The sequence below is a fragment of the Eptatretus burgeri genome, chromosome 12 (assembly GCF_056783735.1).
Source record: "Eptatretus burgeri isolate ZD-2024b chromosome 12, Ebu_testis_v1, whole genome shotgun sequence".
NCBI lineage: Eukaryota > Metazoa > Chordata > Myxini > Myxiniformes > Myxinidae > Eptatretus > Eptatretus burgeri.
The window spans coordinates 29,219,375-29,246,125 of NC_140972.1; the positions used below are offsets into that span (position 1 = coordinate 29,219,375).

The window sequence follows — 26,751 nt, forward strand, 5'->3', positions numbered from 1 at the left end:
CAAATGGTGTGGAGAGGAATGGAGGGCAGGAGAGGATGCATGGGGTGGACAAAATCGATAAAGAAGGAAAGTCCGAGGAGGGAAAACTGGAAATTTGGATGGAGGAGGGATTGGTGTTGGGAGGGGGGTTAATGAGGGTAGAAATGGTCACGGTTTTGGATTGGGGATGATCTGAGATGGCGGTGAACAGCTGGCTTGAAGACATGGAGGGAAGAATGAGATTGAAGAGAATGTGGAAGTTGGTTCCACATTCTGTGGACCTGGAGAGAAGAAGAGAATATGGAACGGCAAAAAAGAGGAACGAATGAGTGGAGGTGAGCAGTGATCCTGGATTTAGGTAGTTTCACCAGAAGAGGGTTTATGGTAGACTGTGTATGCCCTGCAGAGACCTGAGGGGGAGGGGGGTGGAAGAGGGGCAGACAAAGCATGGAAAGAGCAGAGGGTGAAAGACCAGAAAGGAGGCGTAGAAGACACAGAGACCACCAACCTGTCTGTGAAAGTGAAATGATAGGCCAGTACACTCAGCTTCATGGTGGGAGATTCCCATGATCTTGAAGACCTTTGTTTCCATGGCATTAAGCTGAGCAATATGTGAGGCAGGGAAGCCAGCTTATTCTGTGGTGTTGTGGTCTTTCCCAATGTTCTTCCTCACAAATCTTCTGCTACACCCATTAATGCCTCTGTACTTCTGCCGCTCTTGTCCAGCCTCATTTCTTCCTTGCTAAATTCCTCATACTTTGCCTTCACCCTCTCCATCTACTCTATGGCGACGTTATCTTTACATTTCACGACTTGATTGTCTTCTGACCCACACTCTTAGCATCCCTCCTTTTCTGCATTGTGCACAATAAACACCACAGGCTTGTAACTTGCTCCCCTACCACCATCTTGCAGTCCTTATTCTTCCAGAGCTGTTGCTTCCTGATTCCAAAGAAATCCAATTCTGTCTTGTGCTGCCCACTCCTTGATGTTACCTTGTGGCTACCATTTTCTGAAAGAATGAACAAGCTATAGCTGGACTGTTTCTCACCACCAGCCCCACCAGATCTCAATCCTCTCTACTCCTTGTCCCCCATCTGAATATACCAACATACACCTCTTCATCTGGTTCAACTACTCCCACATGCATGATAAAACTCACCTGCGATGCACATCACCACCTCAAGCTCAACCATTACCATCATCTTGTCCAGTGCGCCCTTGAAATCCCACTTCACCATCTCAGTCCTTCCCGTCTTTGGCACAAACGTCAACATAACACACATCAGTTGTTGACGACATGTACATTGATGTATCACCCTGGCTGCGAAACACCAGGATGACAGTTTATAGCAGCTTTGACCCCAATTGTTTGGCCGTGACAAAGCACAATAACACTAATTATTTACTTCACCGATGGTGAAAGGACGTTCCTTTGTCCTCCACTTGCACTCCAATATGGCCATGGGGTCATGTGTGCGCACAAAATGCTGACATCAACAAACACCCTTCATTGGCAAGGGTAATGGCACACAACAGCCTGTTTTTCAAAAGGATCAGGAGATCTTTAACACCCACAAGTGAAAGTTAGTGGACAGAACAGCTGACTTATCATCCCCTCTGCAGGATGGTGTACTCACCGATTCCAGCCTTGTGCCCACTGCCACCCCCAAAGTCTCTCCCATTTCTTCGTCTCAGCTTTAGTACACTTCCTGAGACCCTTTTCCTCTTTCACCTGCATCGCTTATCCTCAAGCAATGCAGGCCTTTTGTCTCCCCTTCATGTCGATCCACCTTTTGACCTTCATTGTTTCACTCTTCCACAATATTCAATTCCTGTGTTGAAATAATCCACCAGCATGTCAGGTTATAATTAGACTAGGAAATGCAGGTCACCCCCAATGGCCAATACACTACTTGCGAGTAGTTCTGTCAATCCACACATCTTGGTAGCCAAATGTTAGTTTCATTTAACCCAAGCAGAATTGTGTTGATACTATTTGGACTAAGCAGCGATATTTAAACCATCAATTATATGATGGCATCAATGCTGCTTTTGGTTGCCAAGTAACATGTCACATTAAAACCTGCAATATGCAGGTTGAAGTTGCATGGTTCTGCATTGTATTTTTCCAAATTTATTGAATATAGTTTTTAAAAACCCCCAAATAATCCTGTAAAGTATCAATGCAATGGCATCAACAGAATACAAAAGGAGAAGGGCTTGTATTAGGAAAAAAACAAGCAACAAACTTTAACACCCATGAAATACTGGTACTCAAATTTTTTATTTATTATAGTCTTTGGAAACTAACACATTCATGACATTTACGACAATTTCAGACAAAACTCACCGACATTATGCAAAAGGATAATTTTCCATATCTCATGGTTTTTCGCAACAATTCATACCTGTGAAGTTTTTACTGAGCACCTTCTACCCCGACAACGAGGTTGGCCACGAGCAGTTTGAAGACGGATAGTAGAATGAAGAACTAGTCTTTCTCGTTGATCGAGGCATGCTAGCTGCTGTGAGGAGCAAGAAGCTGATGTTTTGGGTGTTAACCTTTCCACGAAGGATTAACGACAGCTTCACCTTGCTTCCCATGGCGATTAGCGTACTTCAATCAACATTCTGTTGATCCCATCCATTAAAGCCAGATATCATAAAAAGGGTGATAAAAAATTCACCAAGTTCTTACTAGAAAAAGCACGACTGATGGGTAAAGATGTTGACGGACACAGAGATATACTTGGCTGGAGAAAAACCAATAACCTTACTTCGTACCAATTTGGTGCAACTTACCTTCAAAGGACACACTTCGAATCACGTTACTGACTCAGGGAATGGAATGAAGGCCCCACCAGTGTACTCTTCATCCACTTGATAAAAAAACAAACAAAACAAACCCCCCCATAAAAGCATTATTTTGAAACCGTTCACACGGATTCGTCCTGGGATCAGCTGGGTCAGCTGGGCACCATTCGTCCTCGAGGTTTCGATCTTTTCAGCCCAGAACCTCTCCAAACAGCGGATGCACAACCTTGGTCACAGATCCACATCAGTAGATTACCTACATCTGGAGATCCACAACCGCTGTTGCGTCCAGACAGTCAGTCAAAACACAAGAATCAAATAAATACATAAGAACCATATAAATATCTAAGAAAAGGTGCAGTGGCTTTTCCATCAAAAGATAACATACACATACACATACACACACACACACACACACACACACACACACACACACACACACACACACACACACACACACACACACACACACACACACACACACACACACACACACACACACACACACACACACACACACACTTCTGACATGTGAAAAAACCCCTAAAACATCACCACTTATTCCTTTTCCCTTGATATTCATCATAGAATGAGGCACATGCATTTAATAACATGCATTACATATTGATCAGAGCAACAAATATTGATGATTGTCCATGTATGCAGCAATATAATCAATCACTCACTCACATCATACTGTATTGGAGTTATTACATTTACAGGAAACAATATTTAGTTATTTCAGTGCAGTTTTAAGGCCAGAAAGACATGCTGTTCAATCCCACTTCTGATATTTAATCGATGGATCAAAGCAGAAAGCAGTTAATTCAAAAAAAGTATCAAATAGATGTATAGCGTAGTATGACATCTGAACATAGTACTGTAAAACACACAGGAAGTGATCTCTTTTTAAAGTTTGGCATGACGAAGTCTGCCTGTGAATATTCACGACTTTACAAACTACATGTACATCATTTTGCTGTAAATGTGCACATACAGAACACTACAAATGTATTTTACCTTATTGAAGGTTTTAGAGGTAATAAATATTGACATCAAGTCTTTTTTTTTAGCCCTGAACTGAGGCCAAACAGACTTTTAATCTTCTTTTTATTGTGTGGTCGACACAGTAAAGCAGAAAGCAGTTCTGAACACATGACTGTAGTACACACAGAGTGAGGTCTGTGTAGTCTGGCACTATGAAGACAGTCTGAAGGTTTACTGCATGTGTATTTTACAAGGTATTCCTCTGCTGTTTAAAGTGTAGATCTGTGATTTATTTTAAATGTAGTAGATTCCAGTGAAGATTTGTATCAGGAACGAATAGGCTATATCCTGTGGCAAATGGGACAGGAGTAGAGACTCGTGGAAATTCCACGTAATGCAAAATGTGACTTCAGGACCTCAACTCTCCCCCCTCCCCCTCAACCTTCCCCTCTCTCCCCCCATCCCACGCTCTCTCCTGCCCCACTCCCCCTCCCCTCTCTCCCCCTGCACCCCACCCCTCCGTCTCTCTTCTCCACTCCCTCTCTCCACTCCATCCCTCCCCCCATCCTCACTCTGTCCCCCTCCCTCTCCTGCATTCTGTTCCCAAGCCTGGTGTTAGCTTGAGGGTTAAGGCGGCTGGCTTAAGATGTTAAGGTTTTGAGTTTGAGCCCGTCACTCCATTGAAATGGAGTGTCACTCCACTCCACTCCACCACCAGGTGGGTTGACTCAGCCTGTCATCTTTCCAAGGTCAGCAAAATGAGTACCAGCTTACTGTTAACAGGGGCACTGCATCAGTGGCACAGCCACGCGAAGAGAAAATGATGCAACCAGAAACCACATCACACCAGACCAGAAACGGCTAGTAAAATGCTTTTTACCTTTTAAAACATCAATATCCGTATGATTTTCTTCCCGTTTTTTTGCAAACAAGTATTAAACAATCTTAGGCACGATGAAAAATGAAAATTAGATATCGAATTAGAGTTGGGTTAAAGCCGCGAGAGAGCCAAACGCACGAGCCTTACAAAAGCGGCTGATGAAACCTCAGACCTATACAGCGTATAGGTATATGGACTATGGTGGCGGTAGTATAGAAATTGTGGATGGTGTCAGGCAAACCAATGGGTGGAACTCACACGTATGCACGGACACATACACGGCTCCTTTTATAGTACAAGTTAACAAAAACAGTTGTTTTTATTCAAAAACGGATATACAGGTATATATATATATATATATATATATATATATATATATATATATATATATATATATATATATATATATATATATATATATATATATATATATATCTTAACCCTTCAAAAACCGTCAGTACACGTTTTTATATGATCGCAGGTGACCAGAAGTGTATTTGAGTGGTAGTTTTGGAATGCATAAAAGTTATGAATTACAGCTGGTTGTTGTCCTCAAAGTTTAATCCATTACATTAGGTTTATCAGACAAGAAGCAAGGTAAATACATGATTCGAAAATATTTACTCAAAGAAAACCTAAAGAGGGATCGGAGCGTCAGGTTAGGTCAGGTCAGGTCAGGTATGGAAGCATCTACCGGAGCAGCGAATTGCTGCATCCACTTTCTGGCGCTACTCCAGGGGCCTCCGTCTGACCATCCCCTATGCACATGCCAGGCCCACCCCCATCTCTTTGAGATGCTGATCAACCTGCTACAACCACGAGGCACGTGGTCGGCCCATTGGCCTCCTCCACTCATGAGGCTCCTTCGCTGAGAGAATCTGGTGAGCAGGATCTGCGTCAGGAAAACGAGCCACATGTTCATACAGCCGCAGCTGATGCTCATGGATTATGCAGGTAACAAATCTCATTTGAGTCTCTCTCAGCAACCGCTCGTTGGACACAAAGTCCGACCAGCGATAGCCAAGGATTCTCCGAAGATGCCTGGTAAAAAAAGGAATTTAGTCTCCATCTCCCAAGTCTCACATCTGTAGAGCAAGACCGGAAGCACCAAGGACCTGAAGACTTAGATTTTCATCCTCCTGCATAGGTACCAGGTCCTTCGGAGACCTGGTACCAGTGAATCTCGTCGGAGATTCACTGGATCATGGCGCCACACCCCATGATCCAGTGAATCCATGACTCCCCAGGCCTGACCCAGACGTCTATTGACCTCTGGCTCACAGCCAGCAGAGACGTGAATATCACTGCCAACGTAAGTGAATCTCTCTGTGACTTCAACATCATCACCACAAACAGGTACAGGCAAGATAGCAGCATCCAAGATGTCAATGAAAGCCTGGATCTTAGTTTTGACCAAGGAAACCCATAAACACAGCAGCTCTGACTCTTCATTCAGCACCTCGAGGCCCCCCAAAAGGATATCCAGTCTCCGCAAAGATGACTGCATCATCTGCAAAATCAAGGGAAGAGATCTTGACATTCCCAGAAGATGCACTGCAGCTTGATCTCTCCGACATCTTCTCCAAAATCCAGTCCTTACAAGTGCTGAAAGATGTGGGGCCCAGTACACACCCCTGATGAACTCCAGTAACAACTACAAATAACTCTGAGATGGTATCACCATATCTTACAGCACCCTCAGTACCAGAGCATAGTTCAGACAACAGATTGATCAGCTTTGGTGGCACCCCATGAAGACCAAGAATCCTTAAGACGGAATCCCGATGAATTGAATCAAATGCTTTGCAGAGATCAACATAGGCAGTAAGCAGCCCGTGCCAAAACTCTCGTCTGCGTTCAGTGAGGAACTCGAGAGCAAGGATACGGTCAATCGTTGACCTGTTTGGTGTATAGCCTGACTGCTCTGGACGCTGGTGCTTAAGGAGATGGTGGCAAACCCGATCAATAATTATCCGAACAACGACCTTGCCCGGCACCGAGAGCAGAATCACCCCTTGGTAGTTATTGCAGTCCTGGCGATCACCCTTCCCTTTCCAGAGAAGACCAACAAGGCCCCTCTTCCAGTCAGTTGGGATGATGCCTGTATTTCAGGCAGAGCACAGAACTGCATGTAACTGTAGTGTCCGGAGGGCAGCGGGACTCGGATAGTCATGAGGGTTGTCGAATACTGTTTGTTGCCTGTCCGAATGCACACTACTGCAGACTACACACACGCCTCAAGCGGCGCAAACACCTATAAGCCTTGCGGACACGTGACCACCAACACCACACCTCCACGCCCCCACAACGCTCCCCGCATTGTGCCCTGCCCACGTACGCCACTACACCACATTCCTCCCTCATAAAAGCATGAGTATAAAATGACCATTAGAATAAGAAACAACATCGGTAAAGCAACCTACGGCATAAAAAAAACAAAGCGGCACAAAACGACGTTAATCAAAAATCATAGGCCCCACCACACAGAAAGCAACCAGAGCCCAAAAATGGCATTAATCATGTGGTCGTGAACCAAACCCAGAAGAGCCGGCACAAAAGAAAACGTGCTTCATCTGCCCAACCTGCAACCTCAATGCTGCTGCGTTAACCTGGCATATCATTCATCCTTTCGAGTCGAATCCCAAAATGCAGTGGACAGGTGCTCGAGTACTGAGGTGCACGACGAACCCAATGATGGCTGCAGACCACAAAACCCTGGCCGTGTTAAAGATATCAAGAAGCAAGTTGGGGAGCACAGCATCACTACGCAGCAGAAGAGCCCCCAGGCAGCTCATGCTTACACGTCTTCCGACAAGGTCGTGGTGACACCCCAAGCGAACCTCCCCCGGTACCATCAAATGCCCCCGGTCGACAAGTTAGTACATCTCCCTCAGACAGGACCGAATCAGATAAACATCCCGAGCATTCAAGCCCCGCGGCACCAGCGCGGCCGACCATGGCGAGACCAGAGGTTTGCGCTGCATGGTGCCAGGCACGTCTGACCTTGGCCATATCAGGGATGGGCGGTGACGATGAACAGCGCCGTCGTGCCACGTGCAAGTCGAACCGACAGTTAGCCGGCGGCCGCACCATCAATCCCATAACAAACCCACGCATCACATCCAGTCGAGATCTCGACGCACGTCCGAACGGACGATCAGTGTAGCCTGGAGACATATCAGTGTCATACAACAACAAAAACATCGTCTGCTCCAACGCAACCTCCCCTTCACGTACAGCACGTTCTCCCAGTATAACTCCCACACATGAGAGGGTAGCGGACCGTGGACTGCCCTCGCAGCTGGAGATCAGAAAGACCTCTTTATTCGCCACGATCGCCCGCAAGCTCTTCACATCACATCGATCATATCGGTCATCCCATTGATTGATCCCAACCAAACATATCATGCTCACACGCGGACTGTCGGCATTTGCTTTCACAATGCTAAATCGAGTCACTCGTGCAGCGAGAATCAAACACACAACAATTAGCAATTCATGAATCACATCGTGTGTACGCCTCTTGGTTGTCACGACGTTGAGATGACTTGCTTGTCGTCGATGGTCGCGTTCCGCTAACTTCTTGAACGCGACTGGCTCCCTCCAATCCCCCGCCGAAATCGCCTGAACGACACGGGTGTGCACTGTATCACGAGCGCAGCGGGAGCGCGAGAGCCCGTCACCGCTGGCCTGACCCACGTTGCTCCAGACCCGCATATCATCGTCGCAGGAAGCAATGAACGGCAGCCCATGCTGCATCGTCGCGGCTCCCGTCGCCGGAACCTCGCCCTCGGGTCTCGAGGGAGGCCCGGGCCCAAACGGAGGTACGTGCCCCGAAGGAGGCACAGGTGCACCTGGAGGTACGAACTCCGAAACAGGAAACTCCTCCTCCTTACGTTGAAACCCCAACTGGCCCGGCACGGGTCGCTCAAGGTCACCGGCTGTCGCCATCCAGTCTAGGTCGCTGGGGTCGTCCCGCACCTCGCTATCCAAGACCTTAACGGCGGCCCCCGCCATTCGACACACACGCTTCAGATGTCCCACCTTGTGACAATGCAAACACACGGTGTTCTTATACTGGCACACCCGCCGCAGGTGCGGTCTTCCACATCCCCAGCACCCCTGGGTGTCCATCTCGCTTCCCGCGCGGCCGCGCTGCGGGGCGTGGCCACGGCCCGCACCGAAATGCGTGCGCGTGACCTGGGGCACCTGGGTCATCGCGTGGACCCCGGGGTCACCCGACATGCCCCAGCTGGAATCCCCCGTCACGTTCTGGCCGGCGATGGCGCGGACATCTGTGAGTGTCTGCTTGACAGCTGAAGCAGTCTCGACCGCCGAGTCGAATGTAACGTCGACACTTCGCATTCGCAGAATCGCCGACACCATCTTCGCATCTTGCAGCCCAGAAATAAAGCGATCTCTGAGTCGAGCTGGACGCTCCTCCACCGTGAACTTGCAAGCCACGGCCGAATGCTTCACCCGCGCCACGAAATCTGCGACGCGCTCCTCCGCACCCTTCGCGAGGTGATCGAACTGGTACCGAGCCAGCTGCAATGACTTCTCCGGCGCCATGTGGGCTTTCAACTTCCCTACCACGTCCTGAAACGACAGCCCGTCGTCACTGGGCTTATCCGGCGCTACCAAATCACTTAGTAGCCGATAATGTTCCATTGATAGCGAGGCGAGCAAGATCGATTTGCGTTTGCTCTCGTCGTCTACATCATTCGCATGGAAATAGCATCCCAATTGTTCAGAAAACAATTCGAAGTCGTCTCCGACGAAGACGGGCACTCGTCCGTGCGCCCGATGTCCAAACGCTTGAGCTCAGATAACAGAGACAGGTGATCATCCTCTCAGGGATAGGACATTCCAGGCACCAACCCGAAGGACCACCTCAGGTTCACCCAAGGCGACCGTCATCTGGTGGACGACACCTAAGCACCACCCTGACACACACCACCGGAGTGTCCTTTACTCTAAAAGCTTTCAGACTCTTTTTCAAAATGTAAAATCTGAAAAAAAAAGAAATAAAATTGTAAGAGATTGCTTTTCGTTTTCAATGGAAAATGTTTTATTTATTTTTTGTAAAAACAGATTTATAAAATTGTGACAGCTCATCATATAGCTTGTACCAAAATTACACTCCTGATAAGGACATTCAAAGAAACGGTACTTCTACGTGAATTGCAGAGATATGTAAATCACCACAGTGGATGAGATTTGAACGCGAGATTCCTGCATTATGAATCAAGTGCTTTGATGAGAACACCAAACACAGAAACCAAATTTAATCAAAGTTGAGCAAAATATGGCTCATCCTGCTGATTTCTAGTCCAGCTATATTGACACTCATTGTTCACATATTGCATTGTGAACTGGGATGGCAATTGCTCCAGCCAGTGTGATTCCAATGGAGTCTGCAACACTTGTCACTCCCAAAGCAAACTCACAATGGTTTTCCTTCACCTGGACAAGAGAATAGACAATCATTTCCTTAACGGATTCCTCATCACTTTAATTCAATAAACACATTTAGAGTTACATCTGAAGTTAGAAATACACCGTGGTCCATTTATTGTAATGGGCCAAAAGTGAACAGCCTCAGCACAACTTTGTGTAGTGCAGGAGTCTCACGTTGTAATCAAACAACAACAAAATGGATGGAAACAAGTTCTAGTTAATACTTTCATTCATCTTTTCTGCAAATCTGAAGTAAAACTTCAGTATTGATTGAATCTCTTGGCCTCTGTGTTCTCCCACCTCCTTTCTGGTCTTGCACCATCTGCCTCTTTCTATGGTCAACCCCCTTTCCTGCCTCACTCTTCCCCCAACAAATTACTCTAGGACACACATGGTCTGCCAGTAATCCACTTCTGATGAAACCAAAATCATGGCTCACTGCTTACCTATACTCATTTGCTTACTTATTATTTTGCTTCTGGAACCAACTTCCTCAATCTCTTCAATCCTATTCTTCCCTCCAGGGCTTCAAGATGACTGTTCATCTCCACCTCAGGTCACCTCCCATCCATATACATGATATTTTCTGTCCTCATTAACCCTCCCCAAGCTTTCTTTCTGGGTTATTCATTTTCTACTCTTTCCTTCACCCTCCTTTTTTTTCTTTCTTTCATTCCAAGGCTTTCCTTCCTCTTCTTTCAGCTCTCTTCTTGCTGTGTGAGAGCTTGTATTGAGGTTGTTCCCTTTCTTTCTCCTCCTCACTTCCTCTTCCTCTCATTCTTCTCTTCACCCATTCTTCCTTGAAGTGTCTATCTGTTGTCCCTTTACCCTGCTGTTGGTGTGTTTCCCACTTTCCACAATGTTATTACCTTCGCATTCTGCGAAAGGTTATGTTTTGGTCGCTGTGTATTTATTTATTTGTGAATATGTGTGTTTGTTTGTTATTCACATAACTCAGAAAGTATAAAACCGAATTGCATGAAAATTGGTGGGATGATTCGTGAGTATCCAAGGACGATTTGATTAGATTTTGGGAGCGATCGGGTCAAAGGTCAAGGTCAAGGTCATGAAAAGGTCAAAAACACTCTTTTGAGCATAACTTCCTTCATAATACAGCTCTCGACATGCAACCACCGCCATATTGTTCCATGACGAGATACCTTTCGGATATGTAGTGTCGGATTTGATGTCACGTCATCGGAAGTGCGTCTAAATGACGTCACAAGATGACGTAAATTTTCAATTCTCGATCTCATCAGTTTTGATCATACCGTTTTGTAGGACTTACCTTAAGGACGTCACACACCAAATTTGACTTCGATTGGACTGACCGTTATGACGTTTGAACATGACGTTTTTCAATTGTGGCTAAAATGTCCTGATATTTTACATTCAAATATCTATATAATTTATAAAGCAAAGTCTCCCAAATCCAGGCATTAGGATCAGTACCCAAATATCTGTTTATTGATGTACAGGTTTTGCCAATTAACTCTGTAGTCAAGGTCAAGGTCACACTCAAGGTCAAAATATACTTGTAGGCATAGCTTCAGATCTTATTGAGCTATTGACATGAAACCAACGTTAAAACGTTCAGTGAACTACGAGCTTTCAGAATGGTAGTCCCTGATTGGACGTGACGTCCCCGGAAGTGCGTCAAAATGACGTCAAAAGATGACGTCATTTTTCAACTTTTTAATTTTTCAGTGTTTATCATTCCATTTTGTTGGACTGCCTTCAAGGAGGTTACACACCAAATTTGACGTCAATCAGACTGACGGTTGCGATGTCATGGACGTTTTAAAATGACGTTTTTCAAATGTGCCCGGAAAAAAGTTGCGGCGGCGAAGGTACGCGCTCTACCGAGTGCCCGTTCTAGTTTCTATTATGTTATGTTCTATGTTCAAGCTCTTCTGTGACTTCTGCAAAAAGTGAGAAGGGTAAATGTTTGAGTCTGATATCTGGATTTCAGTGATATTTTTTTTAGTGTGATATTCTCTATTCCTGCTCAATTCTCTTATTTGATCCTGATCTGTAAGAATCATTCTCAAACAAAGAAAAACATTCCAACAAGGGATGCAAAATATCACCTCCTTCCTGATGTTATTGAAGGTGTTAACATAGGAGGCTCCTCCAAGCAGACCCTCGTACACGATGATAGGAAAAATGATGAAGATGGATGGCACGAAACGATAGAATGCAGCAAAAAAGATGAACACTGCATTGACACACTACATAAACAATAGAAAGCCACATGTCAAGACGTGTCATTTGAACACAATGATATCTCGTTAATTTGTAGGATGGGTAACAAAGCTCAGCATATTTCCACAATTCGGGCTCCATTTATGGCTACTAGCATATAAGACCTGCCGCTTTGCTGAAGGAATACCAATTTTTGATGTGATGGGTGATTTATGGGGCAAAAACAAAAGAAAAAGGTTTCATGGGAGATCCTATCCTCCATGCGGGGATAACCAGCATTGCAAGTTGGCGTTTTCAGTTTCACCATGTGTACCCATGCGCAAACCAACCTTTTTTTCCTTTCTTTCTTATTTTTGCATCACAAACCTTCCCAGGAGTTCCCTGAATCCACTGTCGTTGGATTCATAAAAATCCTTGAATCCGTTCTCAAGTAATAACATGACAAACAAACAGACAGGCAGATACGGCTCCTTTTATAATATAGATTTTCAAACTCCTGAGAACATTTTTCTTTCTTTACAAGAGCGATGCTCCTGGAAGAACAAGGTATAACTGACAGTGGGACAAACATAAAGGGAATGAATGAACAGCAAGGAGGAGAGCAAGGATGGGAAGAAACATTGAAACAAGCAAGTAAGATGATTGGCTGAGGAAAGGTTAATGGGGGTAATAAAGATCATGGGTCAGACTTGGGGAAGACAAGAGATGGTGGTGCACTGCTTGCTTGGAGTCCTTGGAGAGAAGAGTGAAACAGAACAACTTCTGGAAAGTGATTCCATAGATGGGAGAAAAGGGGAATAAAAGAGTTGAAGTGTGCAGTCAATATGGATTTTGAAAGTTAAATTATAAGTTGGTTACTGGAACAAGGCATGCATCCTGGAGTTGCTGGAGAAGGGAGTAGAAAACAGAGAGACCACCGACCGACCTGCCGAAGACATGAGAGCAACAGACCTTGTGCTTTGGCCTCATCATGGGAGATTCCATTAATTTTGAGAGCTTTAGATTCCATAGAATCCAGGAGAGGCAGATGTTATGCTGGCATGCCAGTCGATAGCACAGAGAGCAGTACTCCATTGAGGTCCGGACAAAGGTCTTGTCGACTGAGTAGCTCTGATTTTCCAAGGAAATATTTGGATCAATGGAGGATGCCCCATCTGTGGCTGGATTTGGAAGCCAACCTAGCTATGGTTAGCCCAGGAAAGGTCATGGCTGATGGCGAGGCCTATAATAGTAAGAGACTGAACTTCCTCCAGTTGATACCAAGGAAATAGGTAGGATCGTAATTATGGAGCAATAGTGTGAGACTGGGATTTTCCAGGATTTAATGACATGCTTCATTTATCAGACCATAGTCTAATGAAAAAAAAGAAGACAGGGAGAGTCTGTGAAAGTGTATGTGTGTGTGTGAGTGAGTGAGTGAGTGAGTGGAAGAGAGAAACAGACACACACACACACACACACACACACACACACACACACACACACACACACACACAGAGAGAGAGAGAGAGAGAGAGAGAGAGAGAGAGAGAGAGAGAGAGAGAGAGAGAGAGAGAGAGAGAGAGAGATATATGCTATTTGCCAAGCAAAGGAATGGGGGAGGGGATGTGGGGGGGGGGGTGAGCACTGTACGACACAAAGTGCAGTGATCTGCAAAAAGGAAGGGGAGTTTATTAGAGCATTGGATTGCTTACAAAACGTTTGCTTCATGAACGTTGTCACTGATCTGATGGAAGTCTGAATTAACCAATCCTGAAAAACAATTTAATTGTTGCTAAATTGCCAAAAGAGGAGGCAATTTGTTGCCACCGCTCACACAGTTATATGACATTACTTTAATGTGTGGCAGGCATTTTCTGTTGATCAGGATGCATGCAGCAATCGCTGGTGTGGCACTTGCTTCCTAGGGTTTGACCAATTCACTCCCGGGAGGAGCTTCTGCTCTTTGCTCATTGGGACCTACTCCTATTGAGGAATGGTTCAACTGTATGACCTTGTCGTCTGACCCTTTTGGGTTAGGATGTGTGTTTGATTGACCATGTACTTCGGGTTTTGGGGTTTGTGTTTGCTGATGGGAGTCTTGTTGGATTGTGTACTTTGGCCATGGGGTCAGAGTGTGTTTCCCAAGTTATTCAAAATATTTGACTTTTTAAACCTTTTTTTTTTTTACATAAAAATGCACCTTCATAATGAGGGTAATGGGGACATACTTCTATGGAGGAGGGGTCCAATTGTATGACCATGCATTGTGACTTCAGGGTTATGATGTGTGTGTTTGATTGACCATGTACTTCGGGCTTCAGGCTTCAGGGCATGTGTATGCTAATGGGACTGTCTTGTTGGACTGTAAACTTTGGCCATGGGGTTAAAGTACACATCCCAAGTTCTGTTTAACTAATTTGATTTTTTAAACCATTTTTTATATAAAAAGGCCTCCCTTATAAAGCTAGAGCCAATAAGACAAACAAGTGTCCATGGATGTTCCCTCTCCGGGATGGACTGGTCTATAAAAATGAGAATTAAATCCTCTTCTCAGTATTATATTTGGCTGCAGTACAATCGTACTGGGAAGTAGGAGGTTGTAGCTCTGCTAAGCGCATGCCTAATCGGTGAAAACTATGCAATTGTTTAGCCAGAAGAGCCTTTTAAAATTCTTATATGTTGTTATGGTTGTGGGGTAGCTGGAATTTCATGGGAAAATTAGGATTGTATAGAGTTGTTTGGTCTGTGGACGTGTAGGAGACATCTCGATGTAAATTAAGTAAGGAAACTGTGAGCTCAAGTGTTACTTGTCACCACACCGGGGGGGGGGGGGGGTGCTGTATTAATTATACAGGGATTAAGATCAATTTTCACCAGTATTTAATTGCGCCATGACCTTCTCCTAAGTTTTTGTATTTACAAGCCAGCCATGAAAGAAGTGTGTTCAAGCCAAATGTGTCGAGCAGGCAGAAGTCCCGCCTTCCCGTTTTTTTTTTGTGCCAACAAGCCACGCCCGAGGTGGAAATGGAGAGGAGTAGTGAGCGCAGAAAGTTGTGAGAAGAACGTGGCTGGGACGGAGGATCTCATTTTTGCTCTCCTCTCGGCACGACGAAATGACGGCATGATTCTCATATTCGTGCTGAGATGAATTGGCTCGTTTGGTGAAGCAAGACACTGGCCATTGACTCTTGGCTGGTCATGAGAGACGGACCTCGAAGCCTCGTGTATATCACCGAAGGGAGCAGCACCATTCTGCAGAGAGCAGCTGCATCGGCAAGCGCAATTGACGAAGAGGCTGCATGGCGGTTCCTGAGCCCTGGTGTTGAATACCACCTTACAAATTACCTCACGTACGTTTCCTGCCCAGAGAGCGGCTCGGCGCCATTTCGGGCGTGTCTTTCCATGCGTGATGAAGTTCCTCGATCGCAAAGTTCAATAAAGACCATCCCTGGACAAAACTAAGTACCAGAATAAAGGGAGGATTTGCTTTTATTTTGTTTTTCCCCTTGTCTTTAATAAAGTCTGTGCGTAGAGGTGCCTCGACTTTAGACCTTAATTTACTTCACATGTTATTATTACTTTTTGAATTATTACCCTTGTAAATATTTCATCTATTTTCATTAAATCCCCCTTTATTTTAAGTTGCTGCGTCCGTGTATCTGTTGCAGGTTGAAGTATAAACGCCTTGTGTTGTAATTCCGTTGCTCCGCCCGTGCCGCCCTGCCCCTCCCATGCACGCCATAATCTCTGAGGATCACGTGTCCACCTCCTTAGGAAAACCACTCGGCTGTCTGGCCTGGTCGGCGATAACCGCCCATCCACCACAATTTGGTCAGGGGGATTAACTTTAACCGGCCAGACCTGCAACAATAATATAGTGGCCTACTAATGTATTCACCCCCAACCAATAATACCACATTTAGATGAATTACAAATTATGTGAAAAAAAAATTCCAAATGAAGTTTTTTATTCATAAATTAAGAGATGAAACTAAACACTTATTGTTGAAGGAGGTTACATGTCAAGAATACCTGCAAAAAACATGTACAAATCGAAATTCACTGGTTGTAAAAGTCTTCAGCCCCTGAGGTCAGTACTTGGTGGAAGAACCATTTACAGCAATGACTGCAATGAGTCTTTTTGGGGGTAGGTCTCTACCAGCTTTACACAGTGAGATGGTGAAATCTTTACCCATTCTTCACGTGAAAATTTCTCTAATTCTGCCAAGTTTGACGGGGATCGTCGATGGACTGTAATCTTCAAGTCTCGCCATAAATGTTCAATTGGGTTCAAGTCAGGACTTTGTACGAGTCACTGAAGAACATTTATTTTCTTCTGATTAAGCCACTCCAGTGTGGCTTTAGCTTTGTGGTTCGGATCATTGTCCTGCTGAAATGTGAATCTCCTACCCAGTTTCAGATTCATGGCTGACTCGAGCAAGCTTTCAAGGATTCTGCTGTACTTTGCACCATCCATTGTCCCTTCTATCTTGACAAGGTTGACAGTCCTTTCTGATGAAAAGCAGCCTCACACCATGATGCTGTCACTACTATGCTTGACAATTAGGGATGGTGTTGACTGGGTGATGTGCAGTGTTAGGCTTGCACCAGACTTCTAATTCAGATTTAGACCAAGCATTTAGCTTTTAATTCAGACCAAGAAGTTCAATTTTTGTCTTGTATGACCACAAAACTTTTCTCCACATGCCTGCAGTATCATTAAGATGCTTTTTTGCAAACTCCATACAAGCTTTTAGATGCGTCTTTTTCAGTAATAGCTTCTTTCTTACCACCTGTCTGTAGAGTCCAGCTTTGTGAAGGGAACGGGATATTGTTTAATGAACACTGATCCCCATCTCGGAGATAGAGCCTTGCAGCTCTTTCAAATTCATTGTTGGATTTACAGTGACATCCCGAACCAGTTTCCTGCTTGCCCGGCTGCCTAGTTTGGATGGGTGATCTGATCTGGGCAGAATCTGGGTGGAATGATACGTCTTCCACTAATAATGATGGATTTCACTGTACTTAAAGGGATCATGAGTGATTTCGACATCTTCTTATAACCCTCTTCTGAGTGGTGCTTCTTCACTTTGGAAAGCTCCTTGGTCTTCATCTTTGCCTTGTTGGTTGACCAAGTGAGTTGCACCGAAAAACTCCTTCGATAAGTGGAGAAGCTTAATTTTCAAGTTAAACCACTGATTACATACAGGTGAAACCTATTGCACTTATTTTGTCACCTTTCAAACAAATAATTTGCTCCTGAAGTGATTTAGGGTTAATTAGGGAAAGGGTTTGAATACTTATGCAATTGAGAATCATCTGATTTTCTCTGTAAATCTAACTTATTCACATTTTATCTGCATTGTTTTTAGCTTTATCACTTTGGAGTAGTTTGTGAAGACTCTAAATCAAGTTTGATTTGAAAGCCTCATGAAATAAGCTCATGAAATGAAATAAGCTCATGAAATAACAGGTTCGCAACCAGCAAATGATGCTCCCCACCACCATGTGCTGCACATGAAAGAAGAAGATGGCATTTGTTACCCATATAATCCTCCATATATTTCCTCTTCCAAGAGCTAACACATCTGTCATGAATAAAATTGTACTCACCTGAAGCAGAGCTAGAATCCAAGTCTTTCTAATGTGTATAATCCTCAGAGATGATCGTGAAATAAATACTCCAACCTGGTAAAGAGCTTGATACCTAGGAGGGGAAGCACAGTTGTGAATTGTGAAATTTTTAGAAATCACCAGGCAAATATGACATTTTGTCGATAGAGTTTTAAAATTACCATCAGATATCAACTTTAGCAACACTCAAAAGGAACAAACTACATTAGGTACCTCTTTGGGAGAGCGAGGCCTACTTACCACCTGTACTGCTCATCATGGGTCAGTGAAATATTGTGAAAATACAAAAGTTCAACCTGTGAAAAAAAAATGAAATGCAAATAAAAACAGGAATCATAATAAACAGTAATCAGTTACAATGTTCAAATACCCGAACGATTGCGTTGATTTCACATACTAGCAAGATATTACTCGATCATTCAACACAGAACAGAGGACTCCATGAAGCGAAAAATGGCCGTTGAGCAAGCAGGCTTCAGAAGAGGAAGAGGACGAAGAATGAGAGATCAAAATCACAAACCTGAGGTGGATAATGGAAAAAGTAAGAGAATATCAAAGGAAGGTGTGTATCTGTTTCATCGATTATAGCAAAGCCTTCCATTGTGTTGACCCTGACTTGTGGATTATGCTAAGAGAAATAGGGATGTTGGAGCACCTTATATGTCTGAAAAGAAGCCTGTACACTAAACAAGAAGCTACAGTAACAACAAAGGATGGAGAGACAGAATGGTTTGGAATTGGAAAATGGGTTAGACATGGGTGCATCCTCTCCCCTTACTTCTTCAATCTATATCGTAACTAAATCAATGAGGAACTCAAACTTGAATGACATTGAGGTTAGAGTCCAAATTGGATGAAGATGTATCAACAATCTAAGCTATGGTGATGATACTATTCTGTTGGCAGAAAGTAAAGAGTACTTGATGAAACTGCTGCAAACAGTGAATAAGGAAGGTGAAAAAGCTGTTTATTGAAACCCAAAAAATAATATTGTCAAGTGAGAAGATCTATGTGTTGAGATTGGGAGACGATCATGTGAAAATAGTGGAAAGTTTCATCTTCCTGGGTTCTAAAATTGAAGTGAGTGGATAACAGCAATGTCAGAACTGACGAAGATGTGACAATACAAACCATGAGGAGGCCGGTGACTTGCTCTGGTATTTCCAGTTGCAACGGATGGGTGTGAGTCATGCACAGTGAAAAAGAAAGAAAGGAAGGAAGAAGATTGACAGTTTTGAAATGTGGTGTTGGAGACTAATGCTAAAAAAACTTCTATAGACTGCAAGAAGAACAAACAAATCAGTGATTGAGGAGACGAGACCACCCTGTACATGAGAAGCACTGATGCTAAAACAGAAACTGTCATACTTTGGACATGTCATGCATGCAGAAAACGTCTGGAGAAATCAATCATGCATGATGTTGTTGTTGAGGGAAGACGAGGAAGAGACAGACCGTGTATGTGCCGAATGGATGGGATAAAGGCTGCAACCAAGCTGTCTCTGTCAGAGCTTTAAGAAGCAATGCAGGATAGGGATGTTTGAAGAAATCGAATCATGAATGTCACCAGAAGTCGGCCATGACTTGATGGAACTGGATAACCAGATAACTAATCATAATAAGCACAATAGTTCACTGTAACGTTTTTCAGCCACTTGTTAATGAACATAAAATAATAGCCACACACACCCTGTGTCCATCCTTACGTTAGCTGGAAAGAAGTGGGAAGCATGTGGGTATGGGAGAGGGGAGGGGGAGGGGGGTCAGAGCTCCTAATAAGGGGCTCAAATAACTGACAGATTTAAGGATTACTTCATTCATTTAACTATAATGGGCACTCGGTAGAGCGCATACCTTCGCCGCCGCTACTTTTTTCCGGGCACATTTGAAAAACGTCATTTAAAAACGTCCATGACGTCACAACCATCAGTCCGATGGATGTCAAATTTGGTGTGTAACCTCCTTGAAGGCAGTCCAACAAAATGGAATGATAAACACTGAAAAATCAAAAAGTTGAAAAATGACGTCATCTTTTGACGTACTTCCAATGATGTCACTACCAATCGCGGACTACCATCCTGAAAGCTCTTATTTCACGGAACATTTTAACGTTGGTTTCATGTCAATAGCTCTATTAGATCTGAAGTTATGCCTACAAGTATATTTTGACCTTGAGTGTGACCTTGACCTTGACCATAGAGTTAATTTGCAAAACCTGTTCATTAAATAAGCAGATATTTTGGTACTGATCATAATGCCTGGATTTGGGAGACTTTGCTTTATAAATTATATAGATATTTGAATGTAAAATATCAGGACATTTTAGCCACAATTGAAAAACGTTATGTTCAAACGTCAATGACGTCATAACGGTCAGTCCGAACGACGTCAAATTTGGTGTGTGACGTCCTTAAGGTAAGTCCTACAAAAAGGTATGATCAAAACTGATGAGGTCGAAAATTGAAAATTTACGTCATCTTGTGACGTCATTTAGACGCACTTCCGATGACGTCACGTCAACTCTGACACCACGTACCCGAAAGGTATTTCGTCATGGAACAATATGGCGTTGGTTGCATGTCGATAGCTGTCTTATGAAGGAAGTTATGCTCAAAAGTTTGCTTTTGACCTTTTCATGACCTTGACCTTTGACCCGATCGCTCCCAAAATCTAATCAAATCGTCCTTGGATAATCACGAATCATCCCACCAATTTTCATGCAATTCGGTTCAATACTTTCTGAGTTATGCGAATAACAAACAAACACACATATTCACAAATAAATAAATACACAGCGACCAAAACATAACCTTTCACAGAATGCGAAGGTAAAAATAGCTGGAAAAAGCCTGGGAAAAGATGGCGCAATTGGCTGCGAGTATGCCCAGGTGAAGCGTCAAGCTAGCTACACACTCAATATGTTTAAGGACAGGTGCAGTAACAACATGATGGTGCACAACAACAATAACATAGAAGGACAATCATAACGGCAGCAAATCTATCTTAGTAAACGGCCCCCAACGTCCAAATGTAGATGCCCCCAAGCATCCACATGTTGATAAGATGAATGTCACACAAATTTACATTGTTTGAATATCACAAAAAGGGACATGACGTATTACTTCTTTCAAAGCATTTTGTTATGCACACTGAAAGAAAGGTCAAACTCATATTCTCCAAATAAAACAAACATTTAAACTAATTGTAAAGTATTTTAAAGTCAGAAAATGAAGCATCAAGAAATCAAGAATTGGCAGTTTTGATGATATTCACCCCCTGCCCCTTTCTGTCTTTCCAAAACAGTAAACACCATGGAAACAGAATCACTTACCAAGCCTTGGTTGATGAAGTATTCAGCAAAGTAGACAAGTCCAAGGTAGCTCATGTGGCTCATTAGTTCCTGTTGCAAAAGCACAATAACTCAAAAAAAGCAAAAGTGACATTCCACACACACATACCTCTCGGGCAGAAAGTTTGAATGAGGAAAACATCAATGACAAAATGCCATTCCCAAGTAAATTATCATCCAGTTTACTGCAAATGATATTTCGCATCTTCCAAGATGCAAGAAAGTTTTAATCGGTTTTTCAAACGACAACAGAAAAACAAATTTTGAAGCAAGAAAACAAAGCATGCAAACAATATATACTGTATTAACATCGGCTTTTCCAGATGATGTTTGTTTGCATATAAAGTCTTAATTTTAGATAATACCTGTAATAAATGCCCTTCTATTTGCCATCATGCCATCAAAATAGCAGAATTTTTGACCACCACCAACCCCATGCATATGTCCTGATGTACCCCTTTCCTCAGCATCCAAATAACAGGCAATGGAAGTAAAACAATTTTTTAAAGCAGAATTTAGGCACTTTGTGCTCTGTTGTGTTATACCCAACAGTTATCCATGCTCTATCTCAGCATTAAGCAAATAAGCAGCAAGTACCATTTTAAATCTTTGAAAGGATACTTGGGGGCATCTACATTTGGACATTGGGGGCCGTCTACATAAGATAGATTTGCTGGCGTTCTGATTGCCCTTCTATTTTGTTGTTATTATGCACCATCAATCCATCATGTTGTTATTGCACCTGTCTTTAAACCAGGGTTCAACTCCGAGACTCGGCTGTGGACGCTCTAACCACAATGTCAGAGTTGTGGCTTGCATGAGAATAAGCAAACTCTTCAGAAGCAGACCAAACTGTTCATGAAACATAAGGACCATGCCATTCAGTAACTTGTGCTCCCCATGACCATACCACTTTAGGAAGGTGGGCCATGGCCCCTTCCCCCTAATCCCTCATTTTCACCACACTGTCAGTCCCCACAGGGTTATAATTTAACTTTAATCTACCGCATCACGAAGAACGGTATGGTAAGATGCCCGCCAGAGCACTTCTGGAACTCCCAAGGGAACGCTTCTATTAAGAAATATCTTAACCTACCTTACTTACATTACAGATACTGCCACATGCCACCAAAAAAGACCCCTGATGGGCAGAAGCAAATCAGATGCAAAGAGAATGGCAGTTTACAAGTCCATTGAGACTCAAGAGCAGACACAGGCTCAGCTTGAGGATCAACGAGAAAGACAAGCAGCCTCAGGCTCGGGTTGGGTATCAATGCGCAAGACACACAGCCTCCAGGTCAGCTGACACTACATAACAGACACAGGCTTGGGTTGAGGATCAACTTGCAAGACAAGAAGGCTCCAGGTCAGCTGAGACTACAGAGCAGACACAGGCTCGAGTTGAGGATCAACGCGCAAGCCAAGTAGCCTCCAGGGCAGCAAGTTGGGCATCCTTAGAAGGTAAAGTGTTTCGATACAAGTCCAAGTGCATTTTGCAATGCCCAAGATTGGTAATTCATACAAAATCATAAGGCCAACATTCCCCAACCTGTCATCCAGGAAAAAATTCAATGCATATTGCATCGAATTTCGATGAGAAATGCTGGGTACTTCAGCTATTGATTGGATAAGATTTACCTGTAAATCAATGACAGGCATTTGTGATTAGATAGGATCACGAACTGGTCCACTATTTGATGTTACTTTGTAGAGTTTATAACTTTCCAGCTGCTTCAAAAATTTCATCATGATGCACCATGATCAAGACAGAGTAGCAATGCTGCCTACGCAGTATATTGGGTAGGGGTTACATTCCTGGATGGGCCACCACTCCAACGCAGAATAATCGACTGAATGTGAATGAATTGGCAATTTGTTCAGGATCCTGGTGAGAGCTTACATACCATTTGCGAAGGAAATGGTGGGATCTTTAACATCCACCAACTAATGCCAGCAGACGGGACCATTTTAACATCCATCCGAAGGATGGCAAACCCATTAATGCCTCGCCCCGGCTGTGAAATTCCACGATGACAAATTATAGCTGGACCGGAATTTGAATCAGGTTAGACAGCTCAGAGCTGAGTGTGCCTATGTATGCTCCAGGAGATCCTGCCAGCCCTTCAAAAGTATGGAAAGTTTAAATTATAAGGGAAATCACTGTCCTCACATAGATGATGAAGCCACTTGCCATTTTATACCAACTTCAACCCAGTGAGCCCCAGAATGTAAAATGGATTTCCTTATTTGGTCTGATTTGTATAATTGCATAAAAACAACTGGTTCATTGTTGAGGTAAATTTTCCATTCGTACAATAATGCAGTGTTAGAGAAAAATTCACTGTGATAAGCACTATTAAAACTAGACGGGCACTCGGTAGAGTGCATACCTCAATCATGTAATGTCTGATCTACGAGAACATATCGGGCCCATTACATTTTTGAAATATCATGCTATACAGTACTATATCGTTGCTGGCCATATCTCTCAATGGTGAAGAATCATTTTAAAAATTAAATAATTATCGTATCCAGATCCGGATTTAGATCTTCAGCAAAATCGGAACAATTCATCCTTGCCACACACCCAACATGTCCACCAATTTTCGGCCGAATCCGTCCACAACTTTTTGAAATACCATGTTATATATAATTTTTGGTCTCATCTCTCAATGGTGAAGAATTACTTTAAAAATTAAATAATTATCGTATCCAGATCCGGATCCGGATCTTCACCAAATCTAATCAGTTCGTCCTTGTCACACACACCCAACCTGTCCACAAAATTTCATCCGGATCCGTCCACAACTTTTTGAGATATCCTGTACACAAACAAACCAACAAATAGACAGAAAGGGGTGAAAACATAACCTCCTTCACCTTCTGTGGCGGAGGTAACAAACAAAAGTTCTGAATTATCGACCATTCTGTGCATTCTACAGCTAATGCTATCACAATGATAAAGCTATACTGTCGGACCCCAACATTCGCAGTGGATACATTCCTGAAAAACGCTATGAATGTTGAATCCGCAAATGTTGGGGCATTGTTTCAACGGGAAAAAGGGGGATAGGTTTCCAGCGGTTCGTGATTCAAAAGAGAAAATCAAAAATCCCATGAAAAACCGTGAATATGCCTGCGAAAACGTGAAGCACAGGGTCACGAATGTAGAAGGTCAGAAAACCCATGAATATGCCCGTGAAAATCTGCGAAAAAGCCCCGCAAATACATGCAGCACAGGGCCGCGAATGCAGAAGCAGGTCACATTTTATGAACCACGAATATCGGGTTCCGACAATATACAGTACAATGGAGCAAGTGCATGTCCAACCATGAACCCACGTGACTTTATGTCTCTTAATGACGTACTGTTTGAACGTCAGTTGCCCCATGACTACGTCTATTAATTGTGTACTCTTGGAACATACCTTAATTAAACCTTTATACTCTTTAGACTGCCGAGACCCCTTATATGCCATTAGACATTTACATCCTCTAGACCCCTTGAGACTATCGAGCCCCATAATCCCAATAGACCCTTTTCAACTCTGTCAGACCCTTTATAACCCCAAACCCTGTCGACCCTATATATTGACCCCATTATAACCATAAGACCCTTTCGACCCCGTTTACCTTTAAGATCCTTTTGACACTTTAGGCAACTTTTATACCCTTTAGAACCCATAGACCCTTTAGATCTTTATACCCCTTGACTCCCTTTAGATCTCAACACCCTTTCCACCTTTCAGACCCTTTGAACATGTTAGACATCTTTAGACCCTAACTACGATTGGAACATACCCTTGAGACCTTTAGAATCTTTAGAGCAACTACAGTACATCCTTTTAGACACACATCACACAATCATCTATAGTCTTCTTGCAATACAAAGAGTATACCTTTTTTCAGCAAGTAATATGCAAACTCCAGAACAAGGGTACTCTGCTGGTACATGATAATACAGTACTTGCCTTAATCACATTCCACTTCTCCTGAAATGTCATCCTGGTAGAAGGTGCAGCTAAATCACACAACAAAAAAGAAAAACTTAACGACTGTTCATATTACGTTACTGTTCAAAAATTAATGAGGAAGAAAAATATGTGGTGGGATAAATGATGGGGGGGGGGGGGGGGAATGAAAAAAAAGAGGGCAAAATAAGGTGGGGGAAAAAATGAGGTTCGAAAAAGGACATTGTAGTGGCTATATTTTGCTTCACGGATAAAAGTTGAATACTTACTTATATGAATATTAGACTGAGAGAGAGAAAATCCACAAATAGAGCCAGCAGGACACTGAGGAGGAAAGACGAGCACCATCCAGTAACTGCAATGAAAAGCAACTGGCAGTGTGTGATGCAACACCCACAATGATACAAGGCCTCAAATAATGGAAAATGCTTTCATAAACCTACGAAGCCAACAAACCAAAAAACAATAATAATAATAATAATAAAAACTAGAGGCGGAGCACTCGGTGGAGTACAAAACCTCCGCCGCCAATACTGCTCGGTCACTCAAGTGAACCTGATATCCTATTCATTCAATTTGACGTCAACAGTGCTCGCAGAGTTATAGTTTGCAACTTTCCCTTTTACATACTCAATTCATTCGTCATAACTAGATTCCTTGAGACAGAAATTGATTTTACGTGGGTATATCCACCTGAAGTTCCAAAATCAACCGCAATTATAATTTTGGCATGCTTTTTTTTGTTGGAAATCACTTATAACATGTAGAAATGCAAAAAAAAAAAAAAAAAAAAAAAAAAAAAAAAAATCGAAATTTTGTTGAAAAAAAAGTTGCAAAATTTTCTAAGTTTTTTTTTCTTGCCAAAACGAAGTTTTTGCAAGATATGTTAGTCAGCTTGTGTTTTTTTTTTGTTTGTTTGTTTGTCTAATCACGTATAAAAAATTCTGCAGAGCACAGTTATCATTGGAAATTTTTGTAACTTCGCATATCAGAGGCCTATAGAGGTCCCTTTCAGTGCACAAAGTTTTGAAGGTCAAGGTCAAAGGTCAAGGTCACTTTGTCGCAAATCAGGGGAGTCGACGAAACCCTTATTTTTTGAGTAATTTTGATCGGATCGTCTTCAAACTTCATGGGAATAAAGTTCATGGTCTGGCGCTCAGCTGATTAATTTTTGGTGGCGATTGGCCTTGACCTTCATGGTTAGCACCTAAGGCCAAACATATTTGACCCCAAGGTCAAATTTTCAAGTTTTAGGAACCATATCGTGTAGTACCTCAAATTGAACACCTCGATGAGTGCTTTCTTGATATGTCAAGCTTGAGACATTATGACGTCATTTGGTGACGTTATGAGGCAAAAGCATATTTTTCATGGTTACTCTGTAGAACGATTCTCATCGGAATCTCTCGTAGGCAGATATTCCTCAAGGAGTCGATCCTGGTGGATAGCAGCTCTGTTCACCTCAGTGTGACCTTAAAGAAGTCACA

The 26,751-nt window shown here is 43.1% G+C and overlaps 1 protein-coding gene across 8 annotated transcripts in view; it reads right to left on the reverse strand.

The window, feature by feature from the left end:
• Positions 1 to 9,710: 9,710 nt before the first annotated feature.
• Positions 9,711 to 26,751, reverse strand: part of CLN3 (CLN3 lysosomal/endosomal transmembrane protein, battenin) — a 75,327-nt gene continuing 58,286 nt past the window's right edge. For all 8 annotated transcript variants that reach the window (XM_085850020.1, XM_085850017.1, XM_085850014.1 and 5 more), the window contains 7 exons: positions 25,534 to 25,619; positions 25,265 to 25,314; positions 21,276 to 21,344; positions 18,185 to 18,240; positions 17,924 to 18,017; positions 12,214 to 12,354; positions 9,711 to 10,129 (listed from right to left, as the gene is read on the reverse strand). In XM_085850020.1, coding sequence (XP_085706146.1) covers positions 10,013 to 10,129; positions 12,214 to 12,354; positions 17,924 to 18,017; positions 18,185 to 18,240; positions 21,276 to 21,344; positions 25,265 to 25,314; positions 25,534 to 25,619 — 613 coding nt within the window. In that variant the 3' untranslated portion in view covers positions 9,711 to 10,012. The remainder of the gene's footprint in view (positions 10,130 to 12,213; positions 12,355 to 17,923; positions 18,018 to 18,184; positions 18,241 to 21,275; positions 21,345 to 25,264; positions 25,315 to 25,533; positions 25,620 to 26,751) is intronic.